At 41.3% G+C, this 20,078-nt stretch overlaps 1 protein-coding gene across 7 annotated transcripts in view; it reads left to right on the top strand.

The window, feature by feature from the left end:
* Nucleotides 1-20,078, top strand: part of COL6A6 (collagen type VI alpha 6 chain) — a 141,048-nt gene that overhangs the window by 25,059 nt on the left and 95,911 nt on the right. For 4 of the 7 annotated variants that reach the window (XM_044383398.3, XM_044383401.3, XM_044383400.3 and 1 more), the window contains 7 exons: nt 6,921-6,982; nt 7,124-7,222; nt 9,754-10,350; nt 11,775-12,395; nt 13,479-14,039; nt 14,830-15,387; nt 17,545-18,120. In XM_044383398.3, coding sequence (XP_044239333.2) covers nt 7,162-7,222; nt 9,754-10,350; nt 11,775-12,395; nt 13,479-14,039; nt 14,830-15,387; nt 17,545-18,120 — 2,974 coding nt within the window. In that variant the 5' untranslated portion in view covers nt 6,921-6,982; nt 7,124-7,161. The remainder of the gene's footprint in view (nt 1-6,920; nt 6,983-7,123; nt 7,223-9,753; nt 10,351-11,774; nt 12,396-13,478; nt 14,040-14,829; nt 15,388-17,544; nt 18,121-20,078) is intronic. The other 3 variants (XM_044383403.3, XM_026496999.4, XM_044383402.3) reach the window with 1 other exon arrangement.

Here is a 20,078-nt window from a genome sequence, read left to right as displayed (position 1 = left end):
GAGTTTTTATCATGAATGGGTGTTAAATTTTGTTAAATGATTTTTCTATATCTGTTGACACGATCATTTTTCTTCTTTAGACTGTTGATGTGATGGATGACATACATTGATTTTCAAATGTTGAACCAGACTTGCATACTGGAATAAATAACATTTGGCCATGGTGTGTAATTCTTCTCATACATTGTTGGATTGGATTTGCTAATATTTTGTTGCAAATTTTCACATCTGTGTTCATGAGAGATATTGGTCTGCTGTTTTCTTGTAATGTGTATTACGTTTTGGTATTAGGGCAATGCTAGCTTCATAAAATGAGTTAGGAATTACTTTATTTGCTTCTATCTTCTTGAAGAGATTGTAGAGAGTTGACCTCATTCCTATCTTGTTATTTTTGTCACATTGTCCTTCAGTAAAGTTTTATAAATTCTGCTGTCCATCTTTTATGTATTTTAGTGTTTTTCTTGATATTTGATATGTTGATGCTATTTTTTTAAAGATTTATTTGATAATAAAAAAGTGGGAGGAGGGGCAGAGGGAGAGAATTTTTAAAGCAGGCTCCGTGGTGAGAGGGGAGCCCGATGCAGAGCTTGGTCCCACAGCCCAGGAGATCATGACCTGAGCTGAAACCAAGAATCAGATGCTTAACCGACTGCACCACCCAGGCGCCCCTGTGTTGATGCTATTTTAACTTGACTCTTAGGAAAAGACTTCAATTTTCTAGTTACTGTGGCTATATGGAAATGCAATTGATTTTTATATCTTGATGTTATATGAAGAGACCTAAAATATTTGCTATTTTTAATAATTTGGCTATAGATTTAAATAGTCACATCACTTGCAAACAATGACAATTTTATGTGCTCTTGTTCTTTTTTCAATTCTTGTGGATTTAATTTTGCTAGAACCTAGGAGTGAAAGAGGGCCGCATTTTCTGGTTCCTCATTTTAAAAAGGGTACTTCTCATCAACAGTCATGAGGGTTCCTTTTTCTCCACATCATCACCGACACTATTTCTTGTCTTTTTGATTTTAGCCATTCTGAGTAGTGTGAGGTGATAGCTCATTGTGGTTTTGGCTTGCGTTTCCCCGATAAGTGGTGTTGAGCATCTTTCCAAGTGTCTGTTAGACACTTTCATGCAGGTGGCTATTTGGGTCCTCTGCCCATTTTTTAATCTGATCATTTGGAGGCTTTTGGTGTTGAGTTGTGCAAGTTCTTTACATGTTTGGATATTAACCCCTTATGGGATCTATCATTTGCAAAAAAGCCATTCAGTAGGCTGTCTGGTCATTTTGTTGGTTTCCTTTTCTGTGCAAAGGCTTTTTATTTTGGTGTGATTCCAATAGTTTAATTTTGCCTTTGTTTCTCTTGCCTGAGGAGATCTATCTAGAAAAATGTTTTTGCAGCTACATCAAAGAAATTATTGCCTATGTTTTCTTCTAGGAGTTTTATGGTGCACTGTTGGTGGGAATACAAACTGGTGCAACCACGGTGGAAGACAGTATGGGCGTTCCCAAAAACTAAAACAAGAATTACCATAGGATCCAGCAATTCCACTGCTGGGTATTTACTTAAATTAAAATGAAAACACTGCATGCAGGGCACTTGGGTGGCTCAGTTGGTGAAGCGTCCAACTCTTGATTTCGGCTCAGGCCCTGATATCATGGGTTATGAGATCGAACTCCACATCAGGCTCTGTGCTCAGCAGGAGTCTGCTCAATTATTCTCTTCCTCTGCCCTTTTCCTCACTCGTGTGTGCAGTTTCTCTCTCTCTTCTTTTTTTTTCTCTCTCTCCCAAATAAAAAATCTTTTAACACAATGAGAACACTAATTTGAAAAAATATATGCCCCTCTGTTTATTGCAGCCTTATTTACAGTAGCCAAGATATGGAGGCAACCCAAATGTCCATCCATAGATGGATAAAGAAGATGTGGTATGTACATATACAATGGAATATTAACCATAAAAAATGAGATCTTGCCATTTGCAACAACGTGGGTAGATCTAGAGGGTATTCATGCTAAATGAAATAAGTCAGACAGAAAAATACAAGTACCATATGATTTCACTCATGTGTGGAATTTAAGAAACCAACCAACCAAAAGACAAAAAACAAGACTCTTAAATACAGAGGAAAAACTGGTGGTTGCCAGAGGGGAGGTGGGAGGAGGATGGGTGAAATAAAGGGAATTAAGAGTTATGTGTTATGATGAGCACTGAATAATGTATCGAATTGTGGAATCATATTGTACACCTGAAACTAATATAACACTGTAAATTATACTTCAAGTTTTCTTTAAACAAGAGTACTTCAACTAATGAATCATCGAACTTTACATCAGAAACCAGGGATGTACTGTATGGTGACTAACAATATAATAAAAAAACATTAAAATAAAAAAAAAGTCCTTCTGAAATTTCCCCATTTGGATGATATATACTGTAGATTTTTAAAATACATCCTTTGTCAGATTGTTTGCTTCTACTCCTGGTTTGCTAGAGGTTTTTTTTCTTAAAATTATGAATTGGAGTGGTTTTTCTTTTGTATTTTTTATTTCTTTTAGTCTATTAATGTGGTAAGTTATATTCATGTATTTCTAAAGACGTAATTAGGTCGTACCTTTTAAATGCACTCCTTGTATTCCTGAGCTAAATCCAACTGGATAATGGCATAGTCTCTTCTTTATATACTAAGGGAATTGATTTGCTCATGTTTCATGTAGGATTTTTTTATATTTATTTACTTTTTCAAGTTCTTATTTAAATTCCAGTTAGTTAACCTACAGTATAGCATTAGTTTCAGGTGTAGAATCTAGTGATTGATCACTTCCATACAACACCCAGTGCTCATCACAAGTGCCGTCCTTAATCCCCATCACCCATTCAGCCCATCTCTCCACCCCCTTCCCTCCAGTAACCCTCAGGTTGTTCTCTACAGTTAAGAATCTGTTTTCTGGTTTGCCTCTTTTTTCCCATGTTCCTCTGTTTCGTTTATTAAATTCTACACATGAGTAAAATCATGGTATTTGTGTTTCTCTGACTCATTTATTTCGCTTAGCGTAATACTCTTTAACTCCATCCACGTCATTGCATATGGCAAGATTTCATTCTTTTTGGTGGCTGAGTAATATTCCATTGTGTGTGTGTGTGTGTGTGTGTGTGTGTGTGTGTATGTGCATGCGTGTGCGCGCCACATCTTTATCCATTCATCCATTGATGGACATCGGGGCTCTTTCCATAATTAGGCTATTGTTGATATTTATATTCATTAGTAAAATGGGTGTTTAATTTTCCTTTCTCATACTGTCCTTGTCTAGTTTACATATCAAGATTTTATAGGCCCCCCAAAAAGGAAATGGCCAATATTCCTCCTTTTCTGGTCTCTGAAAGAATTGTAGAAGATTCAAATGATATGTTACTTGAAAGTTTGGAACTTGCCAGTAAAATCATGTAGGCTTGGAGTTTCCTGTGAATATTTTTAAATACTGCTTTGATTTTTGAAGTCTCTGCCTTATCTATAGTTAGGTCTCCTTTTTCATTCATACAGTTATCTGTGTCTTTATTAGTCTGTTGTGAGGTGGGTGTTTTCAAATCTTGATTTTCCTTTATCTTTGGTTTTTAGTTTGCTGATTTCTGCTCAAATTTTTAGTATTTTAATATTTTTATATTTCTTTTGGATTTATTCTATATTTTCCTAATTTTTAAGCAGGACATTTCATTTCCAGATTAAATAAAATAAGGTTTGCCTCACTGAAATTTTAGTCTCCTTACGTTGATGTCCTTGGGTCTGAAAGGATTCCAGCAGAGTTTCTGACCCAGAAGGGGTCAATAACTGAGACCTGCTCCTTCTCTTGCTGTCGTAGTCCCTCTAACACAGGACCTGCACAGGTGGTTGTCTAAGGAGCACTTTCCTCCCTAAGACTGTCTCAGAACATGTGCTTGATATTTCAGTGTGCCCTTGGCTTAACTGGTCATTTTTTTTTTCCCTTCTAGACTATTTGTTAGATCAAAGAACTGTCAGTATATGACAGTTGGAATCTAGAGGATGTAATCCCTTGTGCTTCCGATTAGGAATCCACAGAAGTGAGATGGGGTGTCCAGTGACACAACCACGGAGGAACAGAGTGAAACCCAGGTCATGAGACTTTATAGCCTGGGCTCTTTCCACGGAACCAAGCATTCCTCCACACTCGAGTGTCCACTTTACAAAATGGCAAGGTCCTAATGACCTTGCTCAGTATGATCAATCCACACAGCCTCTCTTTGTGATTCTAGAAACTGCAATCGGGAAAAACATGACATTAGTAAAACTATGCAGCTTGCTTGCCCCAAGGGTGCTTGTGCGTTTTGTAGCGCTTGCCATCATTGATACACTGTTTATTCCTACTGTGTGCCAAGGATTTGTGCTGTGGCATTTCAGCTTGAATGTTGTCTCTCTTTGCATATTTTTCTTTCTACCTTTTGACTTCTGTGAAGTAGAACATCTCAGGAAAGGGAAATCGTGGAAGACACGGGGGGGGGATAAATAAGCAAATGACAATTTATCCTGAACTTTGCAGCACAGACCCAGTATTGTTTCTTACAGTGCAACAGCTGACAATATTGTTTCTGAAGAAAAATAAAATCCATATGCTTGGAAATGATGTATCTTGCATGTTCATTTTAAAGGAAAAAATGGCATTTATCTTAATTTTGCTGAAGTATCTTTAGTATCCCTTCTGGGCTGTTAATATATTTTTTTTGAAGACGTGTCCTAGATTATGAATTGGCTTGCGTGGGGCAGAGGTCTCCCTGAAACCCCTTGTTCTTACTAGCCTCAAGAGAGGTGTTGCACAAGTTCTAAACATTCTGGGTTTGAAGCCAAGGGTTTGGTGCCTGTGTTGCTTTTGCAGCTGTGGTTTAAATTAGAAACATTCTACCTTCTCAACAGAAAGTTTACAGAGATCCAGATTTTTTAAAGCTTTTTATAGCGTATAATTTCCAGAAGAAGTAGATTGGCCTCAGCTTGTTTGATTCAGAATAAATGAATTACAACAAAATTTAGATTTAAGAGAACTGTACCATTTGAGAGTCTTTCTGTAATAATCTCATTAAGATGGAGTGTACGATGAATTTAAATTTTATGTTACTTTAAATAAATATCTCCTTTATTCTCCACTCATGTCTTCGGGTATTTTAATTGTTTTAAAATATTCAGATATTTAAAATTTTATATAGATCCTGGCCATGTCTGGGAGTAGAACAGCAAACAGATTATAGGCAGTTTATCCATGTTTTGTAGTGGTCAAAATGATCCCAAGACTTCTAAGCATGAGCTTGGAGACTTGGCCCCCTACTAGGCTTACAGTACACACAAGACACGGCACATGTGCACTTTCAGAGAACTTTTTGCATGTGGGATTCCAAACTGTATAGTCTTATAACACATCAGGCTTTGGATTCCATTTAGAGGGTACGAGAAAATTATTTCGCAAGATGCTATTCCAAAGAACTCAACTTTTATTGTATCACTGGTATTGATCATCTGCATGGGGGAGTTTCCAGATGCTTCATGCTGCTTTGGGATTATTGTGGCCTTTCCTAATCTTCACTTTTCTATCCAGGTTTTAACTTTCAGAAAGAAACTTGGAGATACTTTTCGTGTTCACAATGTTGAGTTTGGGATGCAGGGTAACAGAGTTTGCAAGGACAGATCTTATGTGGGCTATACGTCCCACTGTGGCTCGTTTTATCAATGTGATTAAGCCCATTTACTTACTTCCCCTTTATGAATCTGTTTCCTTATCTGCAAAACAAGAATAATATCATCTACTAGGCTTGCAATCAATATCAGACAGAAAAACAAACGTAAAGCAGTTAGCACAGGGCATGACACATAGTAAAGACTCAACAAATGTTGGAATTTGTTGTTGTTATACACATTAGTAGAAAATTTGTAGATGTTACAACTTGGTTTTCATTTTGGGCAATCCACATTAGGACTAACATTCCTCTAAAATGAAAGGGTTGAACTAAAAACAACCTCTTATGAGCCCCTTCCAGTTCACTGGTTGCCTCAGAATAGGATTGATAAATTGATTAACAGCCTGAAAAGTTTATATCATCTAGGCTTATGAAGGAACAGAGCAGAGTCCCAAATTCCAGAATGTCAGAGGGATGATGGAGGAGGTGAGGAAATGGGGATGGAATTTCACATGGCACAGGTTCCTTTTCTGAAGGGATAAAGTACTAAGCACTAGGAGCCTGCCTGACAAGGAGTGAGACAGCCACGTATAATATTGCAAATTCATGTTTAGGTAAGAATTCAGCAAGAAGCAGAGATTCTAGTTTCTTAATATGGATCAACTGATTTCTCCCTGAGGGGATGAATGAATGAATAAATGAGCCCAACCTGCTTCATGAAAATATTTATTTTCGATATCTTTAATATTTTATTTTGTTCTATGAAGTGAATAATTCTAGGTGGCCAAAAATGCTTTAGGTCAAAGCAAAATTGGAAAACCCTTGCTTCACACAGTTCTAGGTAGTTGGAAGCAAAATGGTGCAAATTGAGTCATTTGAAGGAACAAGATATCGGTATGGAAAATGGAGGGCCACTACTATGATGTCTTCTCTCAAATTTAAGGATAAAGGGAAATGGTTAGCTTTCCAATTATGTAGGAAAAGGAAAAAACACGGAATTTTGACCACATCTAAAACTACTTCTCAAATATAAAACACACCTACATGTTCATGATAGAGAAATTACAAATCGAGTCTCAGACCGTGTCCCAGCCGTGAACTCTGAATTGTCTTGGCAGTGAGTGGACTGAGGGTATCACTAGGGTACAGGGAAAATGACTAATAGAGACACAAAATATTGTTGGAACTAGAATGCCTCTGGCTATCTCCATTGACAATCCAAAATTTCCTGTTTCTACAGGGTCTTAGACCGGGGAAAAACTTTAACGACTGTGGCTACGTTTGTGGATCTTTTTCCCTAAGGTACTTCACAATCAGAAACTCAGGAATTCTGCCTTCTCTTGCATTCAGTTTGCTAGAAAATTTTGTGTGCTCTTACGTGTGTGTCTTGATTCCAAAATAATATCCACAACAACTTTAGGTGTTTATATTTTTGCCTTTCAGATTTCAAGTTGGAGATTTTTTTAGGTCATAATTTGAAAATGCTGCTGATTTTGTTCCTCATAATAATTTGTTCCTATGTCTCTATGAACAAAGATCCCGGTAAGTAAAAAAAACAAAACAAAACAAAAAAAAGCGGGGGGAAGAATTCTTTTCCTTCATTTTCATTATGGAAAATAGATAATATGAGTTTGACCTACTTAAAAGTTAAGAGTTTTGCTTTGATTTGATTTTGATGGTGGCAAAGGTATGGATGGTGACTCAATTTCTTTTTGATGTCAACCTGTGTTCCTTTAAAGATCCTTTGTTTCTGGACCTTATTCCTGGGTTTTGATAGAAAGATATGAGAGCTGTTATTTTGTCCTCAATTTCAACCCCTTTTAGGCCTGTTGGGAGTTTGCATGAAAATTCTCTCTCTTAATGTTAGATTCAGGCCTGGAACATTTGGCATGTCTCTTCCTAGTTCATTTGTGCCAAAACATTGTCTTAGTTAAGTATCCAGATTTTGCTCCAGTTTAAACTGTTTGCTTATTGTAAAGAAAGTGCTTTTGCCCTGAAGAGAAAGCTGCATAGCTGTCTACTGTCTGTCAGGAATCTTTGTCCGGTGGACATCATGTCAAAATACTGGTATACCCTCCACTGCCGCTCCCATCTCTAAATAGTGAGTTCTCACACTGGCCGCTTCATGTCCTCATGTCCGAGGCCACCTATGTTGGCTTTTGCAGCTTTCTCAAGGAGTCTGACCTTGGAAGCAAGTCAAGACCTTCTGAAGAGAGAAACTAGACTTTGTTCTGCAAACATCTTCCTTTAAGCTCTCACTGGGCTTGATATTAAGCTTTTTAAAGAGAGGCCGTGCTTTTCCCCCACTGTCCCACGACTCAGACATAATGTCGGGCCATATCAGAACCTGAATCTATCTCATGTGCTAGTTTCCTTTCTCCACATGAGCTGTGAGGGGTTAGTCATGAATAGAAAGGTTGTTTTTGGTCACAAGTCAAGGCATCCTGGGCAGGGCTCCCCTGACAGTCCTCATAGGGGTCCCAGCCTTCTCTTGGAAGACAGTGTTAATTCACCCTCACTTATTTCTTCCCTGAAACTCACTGCTGGCTATGTGGTCATCAAAAGAGTCTCAAACTGGTTGCCATTAGATTCTTTAGAGGACAGGAAAGAATATTATCCTCTATGCCTTGATCAGACTGCTATCAAGAGAATGAAATCACATGTGGGGTGCCAACGCTGGTTTCCTAGCAATTGTAGACAAGGGGTTGAAGTTATTTTAATTTGATTAGATCTATCTGGTAACCACTTCAGCTTATCAGAATCTGAGTGAGGGGGCGCCTGGGTAGCGCAGTCGTTAAGCGTCTGCCTTCGGCTCAGGGTGTGATCCCGGCGTTCCGGGATCGAGTCCCACATCGGGCTCCTCCGCTGGGAGCCTGCTTCTTCCTCTCCCACTCCCCCTGCTGTGTTCCCTCTCTCTCTGGCTGTCTCTATCTCTGTTGAATAAATAAATAAAATATTAAAAAAAAAATCTGAGTGAGGAAGGACTGTAGATATTTTCTAGTTGAATCCACTCATTTTAAAGGTGAGGAATGTGAGGCCCAAATATGTTGAATGGTTTGATAGAGCGGGTGGAGTTAGCTGATAACAAAGTCAGGACTTTGGTTCTTTGTTCCATTATACCATATTTTCCTAAATCTACACCACCAGACAGACAGACCTTTCCCTCCCTTCCCCAGATAGGAAATGGATCATCTACTAAACTGGTGAGAACTCTGAATTCAAGCCAGCAGATCGCCAGTTAAACAACATTCTTGTGCTTAACCCAGTGATTCCCTATCACACAAAAATCTCATCCTACATACCTACCATTGAACCTGGCATTGAATGAAGCCTTAAAGGTTCAACAAAGTATTGTATTCCCATATAAAAATTATCTTTTTTAATAGAAACTAAAACTATAATCCCTTTGCTAGCTTGGCGTTCTGGTTTCTATGAAGTTTTACTTATGTAAGAATAAATTGAGCAATTTTAATGCTCACTCACACGGTTTATCAAAAAATATTATAAAGAACTTTAAACTTGGCACATTTTTGTGATTTTTTAGTTTTTTTTTAAACTTCATCAATTTAACACTTGAGGATACAGAACTAATATGTATATGTTAATCAGATCACTGTTGCATTGCTTAAAGAGGAATCACAATGAAAGTATCGTTCAGATTTCTCCATTCTAACAAGTTCAAAGCAATGTGATTCTCAAAATTCTTATTCTCTTGATATAAATAGAGATCAAATTCTGAAAGCAAAAAAAAAGGGGGGGAGGAAGTGAATCAGCCACTAATGGTATAAAAACCCAGGATTTTTTATTTCTCTAAATTTACCTAATTAATTCCATACAAAAGTGTTGCTTAATTTGTGATGAATTCAAATGAGAGGGTATATGGAAGGAATCAGCCCAAGAAACAGGGATTTCTTTTCTTGAGAGAATGTATAATTTCAGGCTATTATTTCCAGTTCACTGGGAAGGTATTAAAAATACAAATAAAGGAAAGTAAGTTTTTCTACAAATGGTTGGCATTAAACAGGGTAGTAAATTTCTAAAATTTTCGTTTTGTTTACTTTCTGGGTTTGTAGGCCCTGAGTATGCGGATGTCGTGTTCCTGGTGGACAGCTCCGACCACCTGGGAACTAAGTCCTTCCCCCTCGTGAAAGCGTTCATTCACAAAACGGTCAGCGGTCTGCCCGTAGACGCCCACAAGTACCGCGTGGCCCTGGCGCAGTACAGCGACCGGCTCCACAGCGAGTTCCAGCTGGCCACGTTCAAGAGCAGGAACCCCATGCTGAACCACCTCAAGAAGAACTTCGGCTTCCTTGGCGGCTCCCTGCGGACCGGCCACGCTCTCCGGGAGGCGCACAGGACCTTCTTCTCTGCGCCGGCCGGCGGGAGGGACAAGAAGCAGTTTCCCCCGATTCTGGTGGTCCTGGCCTCGGCCCAGTCCGAGGATGACGTGGAAGAGGCCTCCAAGGCCCTGCGGGAAGACGGGGTGAGAATCGTCTCCGTGGGGCTGCAGAGTGCTTCTGAGGAGGAGCTGAAGGCCATGGCCACCTCTCGGTTTCATTTCAACCTCCGGTCGGCCAGGGACCTTGGCGCGTTTTCCCAAAACATGACGCAGATCATCAAGGAGGCCACCCAGTACAGGGACGGAGCGGCCGATGATATTCTTGTGGAAGGTGGGTTTAGGGCACATGTGTGGACTCTGGGAAACAAACTGAGGGCTTCAGAGGGGAGGGGGGTGGGAGAATGGGGTAGACTGGTGATGGGTAGTAAGGAGGGCACGTATTGCATGGTGCACTGGGTGTTATACGCAAGTAATGAATCATGGAACTTTAAAAAATAAAATAAAACAAAATAAAATAAAAAAGGAATGATGATTAAATGCTTTTGGAAAGTCCATATGGGGAGAGGATTGTAACTATGAACACCACTTTCCCTAAAAGCCAGGCTGCATTTTCAGATGGTTAAGTATTCACATGTTCAAGGGGACCCAACGATTGTGGCCATTGTAAATCCAGTGAACCCCACAGTCTTGGCTTTCTATGTTTCATTTATGTTGCATGTCATTGACACATCTTAAAATTCAGGGACACCTCCCTACCACCCAGCTCATCTCGGAGCTTTTGGCCTCCCTGGGCTTTCTTTGCTATGTAGTTTTATTACTGGTTCATTTCAAAGGTAAATTTGTTCCTAAAGAAATCCCTTCCTGATGAAACCACATAATGTAATCACAGACTGTTAGGGCTAGAAACAACTTCAGGTAGGCCAAACCCCTGCTTCTGCAGAGGGAAATTTGCAGGGATCCTTCGAGCTGACAGGCCAGGCTGCAGTTTGAAATTGAGTAGATTCCCCAGGCCCTCGTAGCTACAGCCCCAGACTGCCTCCCTTCTGCTGCTCTGCTCTAGACGAGCTTCCCTGTGTTCTGTTCCACCTCCAACCTGCTGTCCAGGTCTGTCCTCTGGTATTAACAAGAATGGCCAGGTGTTTATGAACCTCATTCAAGGGAGGGGCAGGAGAGAGCCAGTAAAAAACAATTTGCTCAAACCGTACAAGTGTAAATAAGTAACGTAGGAAACTCACATTATTGCCAGTTAAGTCTGTTTGAACAAGACAGTATAACTGTCTATAGATAATGGAGAATGCTTCTCTCGTTTATTCTAGGAAAATATGAATCCTCTTACTAGCCCCTTCACCAAATAAAATAATGGAAAGTGCAATCGCTAGTTCATTACCCTACCTTCGGGATATTTGCATTCTACCTATTGATAATAACGAGAATTTAAATACGATCGCAGTAGCAGCTGTTCACCGAGCGACTTTTCTGTACCGGGCCCCATGCTAAGAACATTATCACATGTAACTCCCATAACCATTTCGTGAGATAAATACTGTTTTTACAGATAAGGAAATTAAAGCTGGGAGTTGAGCTAAGATCCAGTATTGACTCGAGGACCTTGTGATCTCAGCTTCATGATCATTTTGTGCACAGCCTTTAAGTGTGTCACCAGGTTCTGGGGGATGTTCCTCGTGCCTTGTGATGCTGAGCAGAGATGCCCAACTGCCAGCTAAAGTTGTGTTTGTTCATTCCTTGTCCCCACAGTCTGCCAAGGCCCGTCTGTGGCTGACGTGGTGTTCCTGTTGGATGTGTCTGTCAATGGCAGCCAGGAGGACTTTGAATATCTTAAGGAATTCCTGGAAGAGAGTGTATCTGCTCTTGACATAAAGGAACACTGCATGAGGGTTGGCCTCGTGACCTACAGCAATGAGACCAAGGTGATCAATTCTCTCAGCAGGGGCGTAAATAAGTCAGAGGTTCTCCAGAATATACAGAACCTCTCTCCGCGGGCTGGGAAGGCTTACACAGGAGCTGCCATCAGAAAGATCAGGAAGGAAGTGTTCAGTGCGCGCAACGGCAGTCGGAAGAATCAGGGGGTGCCCCAGATTGCCGTGCTGGTGACCCACAGACCCTCAGAGGATAACGTGACCAAGGCAGCCGTTAACCTCCGGCGCGAGGGCGTGACCATCTTCACCATGGGCATCGAGGGGGCCAGCGACAGCCAGCTGGAGAAGATCGCCTCTCACCCCGCCGAGCAGCACATGTCCAAACTGAAAACCTTCTCCGACCTGGCCGCTCACAACCAGACGTTTCTGAAGAAGCTGCGGAACCAGATAACACACACAGTCTCTGTTTTTTCAGAACGCACCGAAACTCTCAAATCCGGTAAAGTCCTTCGCCAAGAGAAGGGTGATTCAGACCCTTTTTCTTTTCTCCTGTCTCTCAGGTATCCTAAGTAGAGAAGGGGTTGGCAGGGGATGCTGTGGGGGGGAGAGTAAGTTCCCGACTCCTTGCCTTCGCTTGCCCATAAGAAGTGTAAACTGGGAGAGAATGAAAGCCATTGAGGTGCTGGAATGGGGAGGAGGGATTTCCCTTTTTACTTGCTCTTCTGTGCAGCTTTACCAGGATTCTTCATGACTTCTAAACACCCCAGAACACCAGCCTTTGTTATTTTTCTGCCTTTTACTTTTTCCTTTTTCTCCTTTGCCTCTTGTGTTCCCCTGCTCTTTCCTTCACTTCTTTTTTCTTTTTGAACTTTTCTCTCCTTTTCTCCCACCATCCTCAAGTTCCAACTTGGAGAAGAAACTGGAAGCATGATTTGGTTTGAGGACAGAGTGATTTGTTGTACAGTGCTATTCTGCTATCGGTGAGTTTGGAGAGGGAGTGATGCATTTTAAATATTTCATATGTACACATGCATACTATAATTTATGTGAGTATATATATATGTATACATTCTTCAACAAATATTTCTAGCATGTTTACTCTAAAAGTGTCCTTGTTCTGTGCAAATAACCCCTAGGTTTGTGAATTGGCTAGGAGTAGATGAGGAGTAAATAGTTTTTCAAGTTTTCAAAAAAGAGAGCTCCGCTGTCCACAATATCCCATTAAATACCTTCTGTTTCCCAGGGTACCGCTTGTCTGTTTGCTAAGCAGTTATTCACTAATGAGGAAAGTGACTTGTAAAAATCATCTTCAAGTTTTCTTTCTAATCTTTTATTGTGTCCAGATTTGCTCTGATTCATGGCAGAGAACTATCCAAATAGTCTTAAACTGTCAGAAGCAGTTCATTTGGCCCCAGTAATGCTAAGATTTCCCTACATTAGGCTAGCAGAGTGTCTTTTACGCCTAGAAGCTATTTTCCATTTTTCTGTCTGAAGACACTTGCATTGTTCTACTTCCCATCTATTCCCATTCCTCCTTCCCACTTGCCTCCGGGCCACAGCCAACTTTCTGGTTCCATTTTAGGTTGTGTGGACACTGAAGAAGCAGACATTTATCTGCTCATTGACGGCTCTGGAAGCACCCAGGCCACAGACTTCCACGAAATGAAGACCTTCCTGTCAGAGGTGGTAGGAATGTTCAACATCGCTCCCCAAAAGGTGCGGGTTGGGGCTGTCCAGTACGCTGACAGCTGGGACTTGGAATTTGAGATCAACAAATACACTAACAAGCACGACTTGGGAAAAGCCGTCGAGAACATCCGGCAGATGGGTGGGAACACAAACACGGGTGCAGCCCTGAATTTCACACTAGGGCTCTTGCAAAAAGCAAAGAAACAGCGAGGAAACCGAGTGCCCTGTCATCTTGTTGTCCTGACGAATGGCATGTCCAAGGATAGCATCCTGGAGCCAGCGAACAGACTGCGAGAAGAGCTCGTTCGTGTTTATGCCATTGGGGTCAAGGAGGCCAACCAAACACAGCTGCGAGAAATTGCAGGCGAGGAGAAGAGGGTATACTACGTGCATGACTTCGATGCTTTGAAAGACATAAGGAACCAAGTTGTTCAAGAAATCTGTGCTGAAGAAGGTAGGGGACGGGGTGGCTTTCCCTTTTGACTTCGGCTCATAAATTACCTTCCTGCAGCGTGACAACGCAGGTTTAGAGAAACAGCATAAATTTCCAGGTCAAGATTTGTGGACGTGTGTAGCTATGTTTGTTCTCCAGAGCAAAACTAGGAGCCCATGGTGGTGGTGTTCTAATTAATACCTGAAGCAGAAGAAGGCTGTTTGGAGGAGTGCTCCCTAGTAAATACTGATGAGCCACCTCCCACAAATCTCTGCTAGGATAGACCTATGGTTAGACGCTGCGAATGATTTCTGATTTTGAAGGAGTACCTCAGGTTATTTAAATTGCTTTTTAATAAAATTTTTATGAAGTCTTTTAGAACTGTATTGGTGGTCTTCAACCAGGGGTGATTCTGGCCCCCTTGGGGGATACCTGCAATGTCTAGAGAAATTTTTGGTCGTCATAACTGAGTGAGTGCTCCTGGCATCTAACAGATAGAGGTCGGGACACTGCTAAATGTCTGTGCATTATGGGGTACTGTAGGACTGCCCTCTGCAATAAAAATTATCCAGCCCAAGTTGTCAGTAGTGCTGAGGTTGAGATATCCTGAATTACATATAAAAACAAATACATAGCCGGTAGAATAGTGTCACTTTTATTGCCATCGGTGCCCTATTGACTTGCTAGCAATCCTTACCAAGCTCACACTTAACTTCAATATAGAATTATTTGTGTTTTGGATTTCCCTGTTTACCTTTAATCTTTTTACCTGAAGCCACCTTGAATAAACCTCTTGCCTTCTCCCATACAGCCTGCAAAGAGATGAAAGCGGACATCATGTTTCTGGTGGACAGTTCTGGCAGTATAGGACTGGAAAACTTCATCAAAATGAAAACATTCATGAAAAACCTGGTGAGCAAATCTCAGATTGGGGCAGATCGGGTACAAATCGGCGTAGTCCAGTTCAGCGACGTCAATAAGGAGGAATTTCAGCTCAACAGATATATGTCCCAAAATGAAATTTCAAATGCAATAGACCGGATGACTCACATTGGAGAAACCACCTTGACCGGTAGTGCCCTGACCTTTGTGTCTCAGTACTTCAGCCCTGCCAAGGGGGCCCGGCCCAATGTCAGGAGGTTTCTCATCCTCATCACTGACGGTGAAGCTCAGGACATAGTCAAGGACCCAGCAGTCGCACTTCGACAGGAAGGCATAATTATCTACTCTGTGGGGGTGTTTGGTTCCAATGTCACCCAGCTTGAGGAAATCAGCGGGAGGCCGGAGATGGTTTTTTATGTTGAGAATTTTGATATTCTGCAGCACATTGAAGATGATCTTGTTTTTGGAATATGCAGCCCCCGTGAAGGTAGGTGTGGGCATACGCGCTAGTGGGATTACCCAAACATACGTCCGTGGCAGCCATTATGTCTGGAGTTAGTCGACTGCTATTTGAACATTGCAAACTTTTTGCTTAATTGGAACGTTCATCCTAGTGGATTCTGAACTACGTATAAAAAATGCACCTTTCCTCAACAGAACTGTTGAATTATACAGAACAATTTTGGTCTGCCTAGATTGTTTCCCGTTTGTAGACAGCACTAGGGCAATATCTTAGGTCTGGGTCCCCGGAAGCAGAAGCTGAGTCAGGGGTTCTTGTGAAAGTGATTTTTTGAAGAGGCGTGTTCAGAAGGGGAGTCAGGAATGCAGGATGGGACATGTGTAGGAGCTAAGCAAGGAGGTGGTCTCAGCTAGAGTATAGCTTCAGCCCGATCCCATGGGGAACTCTAGAGCATGAATGATACCACAGAGTCTGTCCATCTGGAGGAAGGGGCCAGCCTCCTGCAACCTGTGTCTTGGGCTCCATGTGAGGCAAGCAATACAGGAGCACACCCTGCTGGGCAAGGTGGCTCCCCTTTCACCTAACATCCAATGTAGATGTTTGTTTGTTTTACAATATTTGAAAACCAATACTTCTGTAAACTGAGATAATGTTGGTAAAAACACTGTGATATGAAATCCTATAAAAGAGGAGTATAGTATGGGAACTTGAGCCATGGATGCCTCAAAGGAAGTAAATAGTATAGTCTCGGTCCTCCTTCCATGAAACCGCAGAGTCATGCAAGTGATAAAACAAGTTCAGCAAATGTAAGGGACTGATTTGCACTGTGTTCCATGGGCTTGATGACTGAGGTGTTCTGGAAAATCTCTATGAAGGAGATGGATCTTAACAGTTTTGAGGAAAGCGAGGAACCATGTTTTTCAAATAACAGTTCTGTTCAATTTCCACTGGAAGGTTTGGTGAGTGTAGTCTGTGTTCTGTGAAAAATATACCGAGTGTATTTCCTGATAATTCTACCCAGAACAAATCTGAAGTCTTTGAAGCATGCCAACACTGAGGAATCTACCCCTTCCCCAGTCCCTTGGGTAATCCAGGCAGGCTCCTCAGGGCAGCCAAAAGCCAGAGAGACATAGTGTCTTCTTTTGTAGAACCAGCCTTTCTTGAGAATTTGGTTTATGGCTACGTACAGTGTGGCCTCTAGTCAGTGGGGTAAGTACATTGGCTCTAGAGTTTTCAACAGAGCAAGCAGGTGGCTGGCAGAGGAAGGAAATAGCGTGAGCCTGTAAGGAGGGTGGCTGCTTTGTCACCATTCCATTTCTCTAGAACTGGTGAGTTAACATTTGGAACATACCTTTCCAAAGCCTGTAGAGAGATTGTGCTACATAAGGACTAAATCATTAATCAACTGACATTCCACTTCTCCAGAATGAATGAGTTGGAATTTGGAACTCTGTACCTTTAGATAGAATACGTTACACATGCATGGATTAAATATTAATGAAGTCTTTCCTGCTTTACTTTTCCATGCCATTGACCCAAAGTTTGAGGAGTTAACAGGCGCATCATGCTAGGACCACTGAGTTAGGCCAAGTGTGAATCGGGCTTATTTCTATGATGAGGCCCAACAATGAAAATAGATAATGTTCAAGAATGTTAAAAAGGGAGAAAATGTGACCTTGAAGAATTAGCTATCATAAAACTGTGAAAAAAATATACATTGTTGCCAAATTCATTTTCATGTGGGTCATTCCTGAAGGTTCGTCTTAAGAATAAAATCTTGTCCCTGGGCTTCAAAACAAAACAAAACAAAAAAACCACGGATTTGTGTAAATGAAAGCACATGTTGGAGGAACTATTTATACAGGAGAATTTCTACAGAATTGTATTTTTTCCTTTTTAGTCCAAAGCATTTGAAGTGTTTATTCCTATGATCCTGTGACTGTTGCCAACCCCCTCCCCCATATTCCCTACAGTAGGCTTCATGTCTGCCTTGTCCTAAAAGCTTACCTTACTATTTCTCCATACTGGCAGCACGAACGTATGTGTATTGTCTGTTACCCAGGGAATGGACATTCTAATGTACAGCTTCATCCCATGCAATTAAAAAAACAGGTGTGGGGAGAAGAGTCTCCCATGATGTCCAAAGCTAATCTTGTGTGGTTTTCCTTTTTCCCCCTCTTTTAGAATGCAAGCGGATTGAAGTTTTGGATGTTGTGTTTGTAATTGATAGCTCTGGAAGCATTGACCACGATGAATATAGTATCATGAAAGACTTTATGGTTGACTTGGTGAAAAAAGCTGATGTCGGCAAGAATCAGGTCCGGTTTGGGGCTCTGAAGTATGCTGATGACCCAGAGGTGCTGTTTTATCTGGGTGACCTTGGCTCAAAATGGGAGGTGATTTCGGTGCTCCAGAAGGACCAGCCCATGGGGGGCAACACTTATACCGCGGAGGCATTAGGCTTCTCAGACCACATGTTCACTGAAGCCCGGGGCAGCCGTCTGCAGAAAGGGGTCCCCCAAGTCCTCATTGTGATCACCGATGGGGAGTCCCATGATGCAGATAAGCTCAATGCCACAGCCAAGGCCTTGAGGGACAAAGGCATTCTTGTCCTGGCCGTGGGGATTGCTGGTGCCAATCCTGTGGAGCTGCTAGCCATGGCAGGATCGAGTGACAAGTACTTCTTTGTGGAGACATTTGGAGGCCTGAAGGGGATATTTTCAGATGTGTCAGCCAGTGTATGTAACTCTTCAAAAGTAGGTAAGATTTGTCAATCAAGTTTTTCTTAATTATCCACAGAGGTCCAAGTGAGGGAGAAACCAAAGCAATGGCCCTTTGAAGCAAGTTCTCCAGAACGGAGAGGAGCAACAATAGTCCCAGAACTTCCATTGTTACAGAATCTCAGGGTTGGAAGGATCTCAAGGACATTTCATTTGGCCTCCTCCCCAAACAGGAGTACCTCCTGCAACTTTCCTGCTCGTTGCCTAAACGTTTCTAATCATGGGGAATTCATCATTTTTGAGCAGGCTTTGTTTCTCAGAACATAAAGTTGTTTACACAACCTTTCCACCACTGGTTCTTCCTCCCACTTTTCACACAAGAAATCCAGTTCCACCTCTCCCTAAGAGCCAGCTGTCATTGCCTGAAGTCTTCTCTCCTGCAGGTTGGAAGATTCCAGTCCCTTCACCTAATTAACAGCAGAAGTTTGTTTAAAACACGGAGCCTGATATTAAACACGCTTTTCCAGACTCTGATGTTTCTAGAGCAGAGCACAGTGCCCTTCCTTTGCCCCATGTTTCTAGTTCAGCAGCTGGAGGTTACATTGCCACACGCACGTGTGTATATATGTGGTCATTCATTCATTTATTCAGCTGCCACTCTACATCTTTGTTTTAAAGGGACACTATGGTCTATTAAAAAAAAAAAATTCCTGGGGTGCCTGCGTGGCTTAGTTAAGTGTCTGCCTTCGGGTCAGGTCATGATTCCAGGGTCCTGGGATTGAGTTCCGCACCAGGTTCCCTGCTCAGCAGGGAGCCTGCTTCTCCCTCTGCCTGCCCCTCTACCTGCTTGTGCTCTCATTCTCTTTCTCTGTCAAATAAATAAATAAGATCTTAAAAAAAAATTCCTTAGTATTTTTTATTTAGGTATGTTTTACTAAAAATACTAAGTGTTATTAGATGAATTGCTATTAATCCAGGATTCCAACATCATGGGTATAGTTCCTTTTAAAAATTATTTAACTCTTCTGGCTTTCCTATGCCTTGCCTCCTTAGAAGACAGCTCCTTTTTCTTTCATAAAACTAACGAAATCTGTCTGGGTCTTACTGAAAACTGGAACAACTCTTAGTTTCTGTTGGTCAGTGCCTAAAATTCGATCTGTCCTTTTAAGGCTACTGCAGAAGTTGACTTGGAATTTTTGTATTGAAAGTTCTCCCTTGGATGTGTTTTTTAAAAAAAATGCTTTATTTCTCATTTGATATTGAAACAGGAATTTAATGAGTTAACTGGTTCCTAAAGGATCTATTTACCATATTTCTCTTTATCTCTTCCTTGCTTATCTTGACTGCAGGAATCTCTGATACCTTTAATCTTAGGCTAACAAGAATTAATTAAGTTAAGTCAATGGTGAGATCTCTGGGGGAATTCAAGGAAATGATAATGTTTACCAGAAGGCTGAGGAACACACATGAGCATGTGCCAAGCATAACTCATTCATTGGCAGTGGTCTTTCATATTCTTTGTTTTGTATTTGTTGTATTAATACAAAGGAAGCATCTCTAAACTATTTTGCATTGACCAAAAATATTTTTCTCAAGTATGTATTTTTGCCTATATGCACCAGAAAGGGAGCTGAAAAAGAGGAAAACAGACAAGATACAGGCTGGAAGACATGATTTTAGAACCTCAGTTCACCGTAATAATAATCAGAAAAGTATCGATTGGCTTAACTAGCCAGGGAGGCCAAGTGAATCATACTGACCATCTGTGTTTTTGTTTGAGTCCCTAAATGGATGTGTGCTATTTTGTTTTCTCTTGCTGTGCCACTATCACTGGGCTTTCTGGAAGGGTTAAGGCTACGTTGCAGGTAAGAACGAGTTTTCCGTGGTACCACCCCCATTTCTCTGACATTTTGGAAAAGAAAATGGCATAAGACCAAATGGAAATCCCAGGAAAGGCATAAAGGGATGTGTGATTTTGTGCCTTTATGAACTGATTGT

Source organism: Ursus arctos, unplaced genomic scaffold (genome assembly GCF_023065955.2).
Source record: "Ursus arctos isolate Adak ecotype North America unplaced genomic scaffold, UrsArc2.0 scaffold_20, whole genome shotgun sequence".
In the NCBI taxonomy this organism is placed as follows: Eukaryota; Metazoa; Chordata; class Mammalia; order Carnivora; family Ursidae; genus Ursus; species Ursus arctos.
Note: the sequence above shows the minus strand (reverse complement) of the source record. Positions and strands in the feature narration are given on the sequence as shown.